Source organism: Mastomys coucha, unplaced genomic scaffold (assembly GCF_008632895.1).
Source record: "Mastomys coucha isolate ucsf_1 unplaced genomic scaffold, UCSF_Mcou_1 pScaffold21, whole genome shotgun sequence".
In the NCBI taxonomy this organism is placed as follows: domain Eukaryota; kingdom Metazoa; phylum Chordata; class Mammalia; order Rodentia; family Muridae; genus Mastomys; species Mastomys coucha.
This window is the reverse complement of record NW_022196904.1, coordinates 74,051,501-74,064,351: the sequence shown is the minus strand read 5'-3', so window position 1 is coordinate 74,064,351 and position 12,851 is coordinate 74,051,501. Positions and strand designations below refer to the sequence as shown.

Here is a 12,851-nt window from a genome sequence, read left to right as displayed (position 1 = left end):
CTTCCATCTCTACAGCCCTCGAAGGTCGGCAGCTCTCGTCCTAGGCTCCAGCGCCCTCACCTGGTGGCCGCGGCTTGTCCCGGCGGCGGCTCTCGGGCTCAGGTCTGCGGCTCCCGGAGCGGCCGCCAGAGCCCGCCCGGGTCCGGCCCGCAGGCCGCCCACCGCGGTGAGTGGGAGGACGCTGCTCTGAGACAGGGGTGGGACAGGGAGGACGGGATGAGTGCGGGCGCCGGGGGCTCTGGTGGGGAGGAGTCAGCCCCGGAAGGCGACTATAAAAAGCGTCGGTTCGGGCTGGCAGCTCCGAGCTAGCTACTAAGCCAGTGAGTGCGCGGAGTCAAGCGAGGAGCGCCTTCTGCGCTGAGTGGCCGTGGTCTGGTGCTGGGTGAGCACTGTGCCGAGTGAGGCTGGAATCTGCACCCCACTTTCCGCGAGCTCCCGTCCCGCTTGCTTACGCTCAGGAGCTCAACGCGTGGGATCAGACACCAGACTCCGGAATGCTGCACTCCAGAGCCCCGCGGCTTGGCAGGGTCTCGCTCATCAACCTGAGGTAAGAGGACCGGAGTTAGGGCGCGAGGGCTGCTTGGATTAAGCCATAGGGAGAAGAGAAGAGACGGAATCCCACACCTCCCCTCTGTTTAGGTAGAACGTTGCCCTCCATCAGTCTGATTATCCAGCCTATTCTATGCTATCTACCACTGTCTGTCTGTCTGTCTGTCTGTCTGTCTGTCTGTCTGCCTATCCATGAATATATTGGTGGGTACACGCCCCCGTCAAAGGCCTTTGGTCTCTGAAATCTTTACAAACGTCAGGTGTTGGGAACACCATCGTCCGGGAATGCATCCGTCGGGAGGTGGATCTCTGTTTTGCTTAGCTTGTGCCCCTGTGAATGGCACCAGATGTTCACACAAACAACAGTGTCTCATCGAAGAGAGATGGCCCCTAGGCAGGTCTCCCAAGGAGCCCGGTGCAGGGAACGCGCTTACCCTGTGGCTAATGGTGAGCTTCGCAAGTCTGCACCTTGTCGCTACCACGTAGGCAAGGTCTCCTGGGTCCTCTAGCCTGGCTCTGCCCTCCCACCGATACGCTGGCACTGGGCGGGAGGAGATGATCTGATGTTAGACGACCTCGGTGGCCTCTGCTGTTATTTAAACAAACATTAAGCCTGGCAGCGCTGCAGGAACATTTGGTGGCCCCTGGCAACATATAGCATCTGCAAGAAGGGTCGCGCTAGGTTGACAGAAAGACCAAGATCTCCACAAAGCACAAGCCTGAATTGCTCACGGTTCTCAAGCTCTCCACTCTGGGAACGAGGTCCGGTGACATCTCGGAATGAACCCCAGAGAATGCTTATGCTCTTGACCAGAGCGTTGCGCCGGTGTTCCCCAAGAGCTGGACATTCTACCCGCACCAGGTCTCAGCCCTGCTCCGAGCAGCCAACTCTGCCCACAGGTAAGACCTCCTCTTTAAAACCAAGCTTTTGATGTGACAGCCACGGCCTGGCTGAAGTCTGTTCAGGAGACAGTGAGCCAGGGAGTCATTTCCATCTCCGCGGTCTGGAGAGGGACCCCAAGGCGCGCCCGCGGGCGGGGACTAGGCTGTTCTGCGTGCCCAGGCTCGGCGCCACCATGGACAGCTCCCAGCTACTTCCGCCACTCGGGGCCTGTGGCCCTGAGTCTGGTGTGCTCAGGCACCTCCCTCACTGACTAAGGTGTTCAGACACTAGGAAGGTAGAGAGGGACCAACAGTCTTGGGGGGCCTAGGTGTTTTTTCTGGAGGCACTAACCACTCAGGAGGGAGCCTACTTGGCCAGAGGCTGTGGTTTTCTATCAGGTCCCAGCAGAGCTTGCGTCTTTTTCTGTGTAGCCCCTTGATGTCACTAGGAACTTCCTTTATTCTTATGTGACACCATGGCGATCCCTCAGAGGTGAGACAGATGGGAAACTTTTGTTGTATGACCCAGGCAGTGAGATAAAAGTATATACAATTAGGTACAGAACTAAACTGCTTTTCAGTGCAGGGTGTAAGGTCATTTTTTTAAAAAAATTAAACAATTTAATAAATATGGTAATGAATCAGTAGTTTAGTTTCACAGTTTATGAAAGAATGGAGAGGAAACCACATTTACAATATTACAAAGGAAGTGTTTGAGTGAGTGTATAAAGCAGCAATGCTCTTTCTGATCCTAGCAGTATCCTTTAAAGTTAGACTCTTGAGGCAGCTTCCAAAGGCTCCACGTAGCCCAGTAGCTGATGGATGGTTCAAACTGATTACTGGGGAACTGAGTGAGGTATTATGTCCTTCTTCTAGTAAGAAGTGATACTGGGTGGGATCTTTTGTCAGTACTACCTATACTCAAATACAGAAATGTGTGGCCCTTTATTTTAAAAGCTGTAAGAAATCAGGGCTTTTTCTGCTTGTGACTGAAGCATGCATATAATACATAATACAAAATATAATTACAAAAAGAAAGGGGAAAGGAGGAGAGAGGGAGAAAAAGATAGAAACAGAGAGATCTGCGACTTCAGGAAAGTCAACTAAACTGTTTCTTCACCTATAAGTGGGGGGCAAGTAGAATCTCTCAGTAAGTGGCAGAAATTATTAGTAGAAGGCAAAGCATTTAAGTCCAGTGCTGAGCACAGAGAACTCTGCTAAAATGGTCCAGATTACAGGTACATTTCCAAGTGCTGCTCATTTTTCTGAACTGTTTACCCACTCCGTGTCCTCTTTCTTAGTCCACTAACTGGTTGGGAGCAGTTCCACTGCCTTGTTATTTCCACGTTGGTGAAAGTGCTGAAAGAAGATAAGTGAAAGGATTTTTACGAGAGACAAATCAGTTCACTGTTTCCCTACCTGCACCGCTTGGAGGAAATACTGTTTTTAAAAAAGAAGTAAGTCATTTTCAGCACTTCATTTCAGCCCTTTGATCTAGACCAGCGGTTCTCAAGCTATGGATTGCAACCCCTTTGAGGGGGGGTGTCACGTGACTGTTTCACAGAGGTCACCTCAGGCTATAGGAAAGCACACATATTTACATTATGATTCCTAATGACAGTAACAAAATGGCAGTAATACAATTATGAAGTAGCAATGAAAATAGTTTTATGGTTGGGGTCACAGCATAAGGGACTGACCTAAGGGGTGGCAGCATTAGAAAGGTTGAGAACCACTTAACTGGATAATCATTTCTTCCTGATTCTTTTCCCACACGGTCTGGTAAGGAACCTCACTGTCTTTCTGAGACACAGCAGCCTTGGGGTGAAGGTAAGGAGGGTCTCCGAGGCCTTGTTTCTAGATAGTTCTGGTTAGCTGCAGAGAAAAGACTGTGGTCTTATCAGACATAGAGTGGTCACGTCTAACACTGTCAATGTTTGAGTTTTGCTTAGATATGACAACTCGGTCAAAACTCTTGGCTCACGATATTTTGGTCCATATTGGATTTGGAGGTGCCCTTAGATTCTGCATTTTGGGGTTCTATCTGGTAGAAACCACTAGCCTATGACACACCACAGAAATTTGGATACTGGCCCCATAAGCACACAGTATTGTAGGTAGATCTTTCCCCACAAAGTGGGCATGCGCATGTGCCTGTTTCTGCCAGCTTCCCATTCTGATGCGCTCGGATTTTCCTTCTTCCCTTCTCTTAATAGATCAGAAGGATTCTTCGTTTCCTCCACTTGAAAGGAATAAAGTTCAGGAGCACCCCGCAGATGCTGGGGGTCTTTGTGTGACTCTCTTCACCTGGTGATGTCTCTCCGGCAGAAGTCTATTCCCAACTCATGCTGAAGGCTAGGCTGTCTGCTTTGTGCTAGAGTCCAGTCTCCCTGTGGCTTCCAGGTAAGAAAATGACTGAACTACTGAACACTTATGGGAAGCAAGGCCAGTGAGGGGAGGAAGCTGCATGAGTGGAAGGAAGAGCTCATTGTTAGTTTTTTAGTGTTCTGACTGTGGTAGCCGTGTCTGAGTTTCTGGGACAGACAGATCAGATGGCAAGGGTGGCGTTTGATGGGAAAGGCCACTCTAGTTATTCTCATTGGCTCCTTTGAAGCCCGAGGTGTAAGTGACCCCTTTTAGTCCCATATGCCGTTGGCAGATCAGCACCATCATGTGGATTAAGTGCACTTTACATTTTATCTGTAGCTCAAAAGGCACCTACTTGCGTGGAGGTTGGTGTCCCACAGGGAACAAAGTTAAGTTGGTGAGCTTCATTCACAAGATTCCCTAACTGTGATAGTTTGGGTGACATGTGTCTTTGTGCATGGTGGCAAGTACATAGGTATTTGATGTAATCAGAGTGATGTGTCAGCTGCCTTTGCTGGTTTTCATCACTTCGAAGGCAGCTTCAGTTTCCTTTGAATGGAGACTACAAGGATCTTGCTCATTTGACTCTGGTTGGGTTGGCAGCCGTTGGGAGTGGGTCCTGGGGAAGTTCTCAGGGCCATGTGTTTCTTTCTGTTGTTTTGTCAGCTGCTCAGCATGATCACCACCCCCCTGCCTCAAAGCTGTACTTGTTGGAACTTTGCAGATTTGGATAGGGTGGTGGCTGTCATGGTGACTTTTATTAGTCTCCGCACCTTGCTGTCTAGCCACTCCCTTGGGACCATCCTGGCCTCTCTGTCAGGTTTCTCAGTTTTCCCTTTATCTTCTATCTGCCCCAGTGCCAGGCTTTGTTCTAGCCTAGGCCTCTGGCAGGGAGGCTGCTTGCTGAGAAATATCATCAAATATACATTATACTGCTCCATAGTCCCTCAGTGCCAGGAAACACACTTACCCACCCAGAGGGAGAGGAGTGCCTTCCTGCCCCTGTTATTTTCCAGGGCCTGTCCCCAGACTCTGCTTGGCTTCTCTAGGTTCTGCTTGGCTCCAGGAAGCTAATATGGCCTTCCCCTTCCCTTCCCAGACCTACAAGGGAGGGGTCCTTTGGAAGCTCAGCAGGCTTTCCCTGCAAAGGCACCCACTCTGAGCAAGAATCTCTCTCTCTCTCTCTCTCTCTCTCTCTCTCTCTCTCTCTCTCTCTCTCTCTCTCTCTCTCTCTCTCCACCCTAGACAACAGGGCTCCTTGCCTTGGCAACTCACTAAGGCATTCACTTTGAATCTTCTGCAAGGGCAATGAGACCACAGGATTACCCATAACTTTATAGTGCTTTAAACAACTGCCTTGGAAAGCACTATGCATTTTTTCTCCATCTGTTGAGGAACTTAGCCATCAGGCATTTTCTCTTGCAGGGAAGTCATGACTAGAGGCTGGTGGCTTTGCCATGAAAAGCCTCAATGGCAGACAGCTGTCTATCCCATTTCTAGGTAGTACAAGGGGACAGGAAGTCTGAAGGCTTCTTCAGCAGCCTACTGCACAGCTGTCCTGCTTTGAGCTGAGGAGTTTGTGCTGTTGGCACCAGTCTTTATAGCTGAGGTCATTATGGTGAACATGAAAATGGGACTCATACTTCCTTTCATATGACTGCACTTCTCAGGAAAGATGGAGACCACAGAAGCATCCCTTGGAGATTAGATAAAAGGTGATGGCCATTGCCACTCTGCTCCCCACCTAGACTGGCAGTCAGACATTGGGAAGGGTCCTTGTCTCTTCCCATCTTCTGCTTTCTTACATTAGAGGAGCATCCTGAGCTTGAACATGTAAATAAGCTACAGGGAGCCTTGAGAAAGCATGATTCTGGCTCAGCAGATGAAGGGTGGGCTTGAGAGGTCCGCATTTCTAGCGAGCTTAGGGGTGGGGTGGGGCACTCATGATTGTCCCATTGACTTTCTGTGATTCCAACTAACTCACTTTGTTGTCATTTAAGTCAATTTCTGATGTCTCAAGTAGATGGACCCAAACTGACCCATGACCTCTTAATGACCTTGTAAAGACCTTTCAAATTCCCGGAGGTAATTATGGCCATTCCTAAGCTGTCTTATCAGCAGACTAAATATCTTGAACCCCCTTTCCCTGTCATAATAAATTTCCCCAAACTCCCTGGACCCAGTTACTTTTAAGTGCAAGATTATTGTGTAAATGGCAATTTATCTTTGCCTGGCAGGAGCATTTGAATGCAATTTTGGTGGCATTAAGAGATCATTTGAGGAATTTCATCTAACTCTGGTCCCAGACAGTGAGAATGCATGTTTACATTTAAACAATTTTTCTGAGCTCTAAAAGATTACATTTTTTCTTAAAAAGTGAAAATGAAATTTAAAGCCTCAATTGTCTTCCTCAGTCCCCCATCCCTGCAGCTTTCCTGCAAGGGTGGGGTGACCACACCAAATGCATTCTGGGAGCCCGAGATGCAGTGTGCTCTTGCAGTCTGCCATCACCACCACAGTCAGAAGCTGGACATAGAGAACTCTGTGATCATCCGAGTGGTTTACCTTCTAGGAATGTAGAATAGAAGACATGGTCCAAGATCTCAAATCTAGAGGAAGGACAGACCTCAAAGCCTTCTGGGAAGTTGAGTGAGAAGAACCACAAGAGATGGCTCACAGGATAGAGGTTATGACCAACTGGGGGAACAGAGGAGTCATTGACTCAGCTGGAGGTGAAGCCAGGAAGCGTCATGGAAGCCTAGAAGGGCCAACCTCTCTCTCTCTCTCTCTCTCTTTCTCTCTCTCTCTCTCTCTCTCTCTCTCCCTCTCTCTCTCTCTCTCTCTCTCTCTCTTTCTCTTTCTCTTCCTCTCTAGACAGGGTTTCTCTGTGTAGCTCTGGTTGTCCTGGAACTCTCTCTTTGTAGACTACCAGGCTTTGAACTCACCTACCTCTGCCTCATGAGTGCTGGGATTAAAGGCATGCTTAATCCTTTATACTACCTGGCCTAATTAGTCAATAATGGGAAGCTCAGAAACATTCTACATAGAGAGAAGGGCACAAAGAATGGCCCAGAAGCAACAATAGCTCTAAATGGCTCAGGTTTTGCAACTCTCAGGTAGATATCTGACTTAGGGACACAGGCTTTCTAACATGTCCAGAGCTTGGACTACACCATGGAGAACAAGCCTGCCAAATGGTAGTAGGTCTTAGGGTCTTCTGTCTTCTAGACAACAGGTTTATAAAGGACTTTGACTATAAAGTGTTTTATTTCTATAAAATCTGACTAAATCCCATTCACAAACCAGATAAAAGGTATCTATGGCTAGGAGGGGTAGCAGTGTTTGTCTTGAGGTCCATAAGAGGTTCCAAACATCCTCTGGGTTCCCAGGCACACAATTGAAAAGCTTTTGTCTGGGATCTTTTTGTTTTGCTCCAGGCAGCCATATTAATGGCGTTATCTTAGTTTCACTATAGTCTATCTTGCTGTGTCTTTTAAATATTTTGGTGTCTTGCTGGGTTTTTTTAAAAAATGATGTCTGTATGTATGTATCATTAATTTTCAAAGAAATAAAACCAGAGTTATTTTGTATGTGGTAGCCTAAAGAATATAGAAGAGAAGGCTTGCTATTGGCAAAGGCTCTCTGACAGAAAACTCAAGTTGAGCTCACCATGGGAGGAAGCAATACAGCTGTGAGCTATCTGCAAAAATAGGCTGTTTATTTTCAAACCTGTCAATCAGTATTAAACCTCCCAAGACTTTCATATGTTATAAAAGCTGGAAATGAAGAAAATTAGTTTACTTCCTGGATGTAAAATGTTGACACATTCTCAGAAGACCTTGGCTCTCTTTTCATTAATGGAAGGTAGCTGAATTTGAATGCAAAGTGTTTTTGAAGGAGGAGTCTGGGAATGGGAGGCAAGGCTGATGATAGGTAGGTATGGTAGAGTTTTGATAGCAAAGTAGTTCAAGTTATGGTTCTTGTGAACCTCCTACAAAACTCTCTCCAAAGAAGGAAACGGATATCCTGAATAGGACTCCATTTGAATAGAACCTGTCCATTCCTGATGAGTGGTCCCAGTCATTTAAAGGGGACCTAGGAAGCCACTTCTGGCACTGGTACTCTTCCAGCATAACCATCTGAGTGATTTAAGATGGCAAAAGCAAGTCTTGTTTAGTCCAGAGAACTTTGAAAGCACTGCTGTTAGAAGAACCTGCTACGTATTTGAGGAACTCTGGCAGAGGCACACAGCACACTGGTATACAAGTTCCACCAGGCTAAGCATCTCTGGTTCTCTGAGATTCCCTCTGTCCTTTGGGAAGTTTCAGAGAAGGCTGCAGAATAAGGGCAACCAGTGACTCTGCTCTCTGGGGAGCATCTGGCCTTCATGCCACATTGCCACAGCAACTGGAATCCTGCACAAAGATTGGTTCCCAGTGCATGATGTCTTGACCTCTCCCTTCTTCCTAGGCTATTCCTTGGACTTCACTCAGAGAAAGTCCTGCATTGCCCTAGTATCTTGACAGAGGTGGTCCCTGATTGCGGGACCACATGGTGCCAGCCACATGGCACTGTCTCGGGGACTAGCTGGGGGCAAGTCTGAGCTGGGGGCATGGTAGACACAGGTGTAGAGGCTACTGCTTTGCTATTATCAAACTTCACCTCTTCTTCCACTGCCCTCCTGGGGGGCTGTGGTAACTGCAGGTAGGACTTGAGAACACTGATGAGTTACTGAGGTAGGCCTGTATGGTGCTTCTAGCCAACTTTTAGCTTAAGGCACTACCATCTTGCCTTTTAAAATAAAATTGTGTGTATGCATACATGCCGCATGTGTGAATGTGCATGTGCTTGCTCGTGCAGGCACGTAGGAACCAGAGGTCAGCATCATCCTCAATCGTTCTCTACCTAATTCTTTTGAGGAACACCTCTCACAGAACCTGGAGCTTACAGATTCAGCTGTAAGCCAGTGGACTTTAGAGATCCTCTTGTCCTGGCCACTGCAGAGCTGGGATTATAGGCACAAGCTACTATTCCTGGGGATCAAACTCAGGTTCTCATGCCTCTTGGGCCTGTTGCCTGCCTTCTGTAGAAGACACTTGTTACATTGTCTGGTGGGACACTTGTTCCTGCCTTGTCTCTGTGTGGTGGGACACAGCTGTTCTTCCACAAATGAACAGTAGAGATCAACCCCCAAAGGAGTGTGCAGGGAGCAAGCTTGAGTGGATTACTAAAAAATGCTTTTAAACAAGCTGGTGGTTTGTGACAAGCACATTTCAAAGCTGGATGGCAGGCACTGAATAATTTGTTCATGTGCTCATTTTCTAAAGGATTGGGTTAAAAAAAAAAAGACCTCAGACACCGCGGCTAAGTACTTTTCCTTCCCTTCCCTTGAAAAATTATGTTGTTTTTGAGAGGAACTTAATCCATACATTTCAGATCCATTTCCATGTTACTCAGCAAAATGCTGCATTTCTCTACCGTTGCTCAGCCCCGAGTGAGGTCACACATTCCACACAGCTCACAGCTGGGTGACTCGACAGCCATCCATTGCACACTAGGAAGCATAGAAACAAGAGGCAAAGGGGAGAAGAATCCACTGTATTGACTCTCTTCTTAGCTAGAATTTTGTTCCTTGGTTCTTTATGGAATGGAATGTTTCAACTAAATTTTTAAATGTTGGATTACAGTATTGTTTACATCTTAAGGACTGAGCTTTCTGTTCCTTCTGATGCTTTTGTGTGTGTGTGTGTGTGTGTGTGTGTGTGTGTGTGTGTGGTCTCTTTATTTTATACCTAAGGTAAGTATTTTACTTGCTTCACCCTAGGCCTAAGTAGTTCAAGCAAGCCTGTGGGCATGCTGAGGGCACTTGCTGCTGTGTTGGGATGTGAGGCTCTTTGGGACTGGGGCATGAGAGACACATGAAACCCGTGTAGACTCTGGAAATGAAGTTTTATATTCTCTTTTCCCTTGCTTGCCTGTCTGTCTGGCCCAGGAAGAAGCTAGTTGCTGATATGAGAGCCTTCTACACATTTTGTTATACTGCAATGTGCCTGAGACTTCTTCTTCTACTTGCTTTCTCTAGGGTTGCATGCATCCCAAGCTGGCCTGGATCTTACAGTGCAGCTGAGGATAACTGATTTTTTCATTCTCCTGCCTCTACCTCCTAAGTATTGAGATTTTAGGAGTATGACTGCAAACCCAGCTTATGTGGCATTGGGGATGGAATCCAAGATCCTGTGCATGCTGGGTAAACATTCCACTGATTGAGCTCTGTCCCTATCTCATACCCCAGGACTTTCTGTAAAAGCACTGATGCCATAAGAATCCTTCATTCTTTTCCAGGTAGTAAGAGTGAAACCCGTTGAAGAATTTGGGCTTCAGGATGCCCAGATACATGGTTTTCTTCTTACTGAAATGACTTTGCAAAAGCGCAGAGGCCTGGCCATGTTGGTGGTGTATATTGGCATCATAGCTTCCAACAGCTTGGTGATGATGCTGACCACATAATTGTGGGTTGTTCATGTGTTGGGGCTTTTCAGGTGGCTGAGGAAGACCTTACATGTGATTCAGATTTTAAAATCATAGGGTATGGTTTGTGCAAATGGCAGCGTTGTCAACATCTGGAATTTTCTGAGACTGAGAATGTGATGAAAGTCTTTTTTCCTTTCAACATAACCATATACAGTTGCTTTAAATAAGAAGCTATTCTTGACATAAAGACAGAGGTGATGGTTCTTTCAAATCTTGCTTTGGAAGCTTACACTTGAGCCCATGCTCTGCGGAGGTTGCCTGAGGACACTGGGATCTGGGGGGAAAGAAAGGGAAGAGTCATAGTTTGAATAGTGTGCATGCATCTTTCACACTATTTGTTGACTGTTCTGGAAGCTGTGGCCCAGGAGGCTGTGGTTTCTTTTAGCTGGAGATGACTTCTCTCTCATCTCCTATACTGCAATCAATTGCCCTTTCCCCATTCGGAGACAGAATCCCCACCTAGTGTAAAGCAGAGACTTGTGTTCTATTTATTGCTAGTATGTAGTAGGAACACACATGGTTCTTGTTAGGTTTCACTGGCTGTCAAAATATCTAGAAATGTGTTCAAGCCTGGACTATAGGAGGATTCCTGGTGGTTAGAGAAAAGGTAGCACTCCTTGGGAGCACATAAAACTAGTTGCCAGCTGCCAAAAGGGGTCATTTCCCTTATCTCTGTCAGAAGGGGCATATGGCGTCATTGACATGTGCCTATGGTTGCATATCAAAGCCGCCATATCAGTGTCCTGGCCCTACCTTTTTCCCAACTACTCCCTACTATTCAGACACTTTCTCTTATTCTCTCTCTCTCTTTCTCTCTCTCTCTTTCTCTCTCTCTCTCTCTGCCTCTCTGCCTCTCTCTCTCTCTCTCTCTCTCTCTCTCTCTCTCTCTGTCTCTCTCTCCTTCATTCTTTATCTCTTGCAATCTTGGTCTCTCCACTATTCTTTCCCATCCTCCTGTTTCCCTAGCTCCTGACATGTCTAGTCTGCTGGCCATGTTCATTCTGCTGCTCTGTTCTTTCTAATATCTACAATAAAAACTTTAACCATATCATACAGTGGTCATATCATGTCATGTATGTCTGGTCATGAATTTCTTTACAGCCTGTCCCCATACTCTCTTTTTACTTTGAAATAGTGTCTCACTAAGTTATCCAGCCTGGCCTTCAGCTAACTTCATAGACCCAGCAGGCCTACAACTTTTAACCTCCTGCCTCTCAGCCTCCTGGGTGGCTGGGATTTCAGGCTTGGGCTGGTGGTAATAGTTCTTCAATATTTTGCTCTGGGAGTGGGACAAAGCTAGAGACTGCTAGTTACCTTCTGAGCTGTCCGTGCGCCTGTGGCCCTGTGGTCATCTCCATCATTTAAATTACTACCTGGAATTTATTGAACACTTACAAAGTTTAGATCCAGGCGAAACCCTTTGTACATACCACCATATTTTATCTACTTGACAACTGTGGCAAACCTTTGTCCTATTCTGCAGACAGGGGAGACCCAGTGAGGTGACATGATTTAGTCAAGATCACCTACTTAGAGGTGGCAGAGTTGAAAACTGGGACCTGAGGCTGCATGACCTAAAAGGTGTTGCTCTTGATGATGACTGCTGTGGCTTGGCTCTTGAGCTTTGACAAAATGTGTTTAGGGGAAGTTATCTTCTCAGTAGAGCAAGTGGAAAGGAATCGCCACCCCAACGCGGTCACTGTTCAGTGTGGATCTTTTCCAACACTGGAGATTAAAGATATCTTCATTGTCTCTCCACAATGGCGAAGTTCACAGCTTAGCTGGAGAGATAGACAGACAGCCCTCTTACAATCTGGGCTGTAAGAGGTGTGAACAAAGCAACATGGGGTGCCACTCAGAAGCAGCACAAACAGCTCTTCAGGCAAGGCTTAGGCTGCAGGCATCCTGGATGAACTGATCAAGTCTTAAAGGAGAGCACGTTTGCAGGCCAGAAAAGACAGGATCAGGAAGAAAGCAAGAGTCTTGGCCACAGACAGAGGAGTTAGAAATGGGTTTTTGTAAAAGGTTTATTGGTTTCCTGGGACTGGAAATGAGAGCCGAGGGAGGAACAGGTGAAGACATCCCTTAAAAGCTGAGTCTTATGAGCCTAGCTTTTATCTTCAGAGGCTCTGAATGGAGGAGAGAGTGAACAGGAGCCAGGCATTAGGCCACTGTTCCTGGGGGCAGGTGGCCTAGGCAGTACTTTCCAGAATCCCCCTGGAGAGGCTAACCATTCCAGCTCTGAGCAGACTCACAGACCTGAAGGAAATGGCACTGTCTGGCTTACTCACTGGCACCAGGGCCATGTGTTGCAGTTCACAGGGAGCTAGCTCTGTTTGGGAAGGATCTCAGAGTCTTAGGGCCGACTTCCTGGGATATGGATTTTGGTTGTCAGGCAGAAGAGGCTCAAGGATTTGAGGGGACATTTTTGGATTCATCAATTCCTCCACAATATCCACCAGTACTGTTTGATGAATCCTGGTTTTCTTTGTCCAACATAAGGACAGGGACATCCTGTAGCC

At 47.0% G+C, this 12,851-nt stretch overlaps 1 protein-coding gene across 3 annotated transcripts in view; it reads left to right on the top strand.

Moving 5' to 3' along the window:
* The first annotated feature begins 76 nt into the window (after positions 1-76).
* The window catches only part of Cemip (cell migration inducing hyaluronidase 1), a 157,755-nt gene continuing 144,980 nt past the window's right edge, over positions 77-12,851 (top strand). Inside the window, exon 1 of one of the 3 annotated variants that reach the window (XM_031387228.1) lies at positions 77-166. Coding sequence is in view for 2 of the 3 variants with exons in the window: in XM_031387227.1 (XP_031243087.1) it covers positions 495-547 (53 nt within the window). In the remaining variant the exon portion in view is untranslated. The other 2 variants (XM_031387227.1, XM_031387226.1) reach the window with 2 other exon arrangements.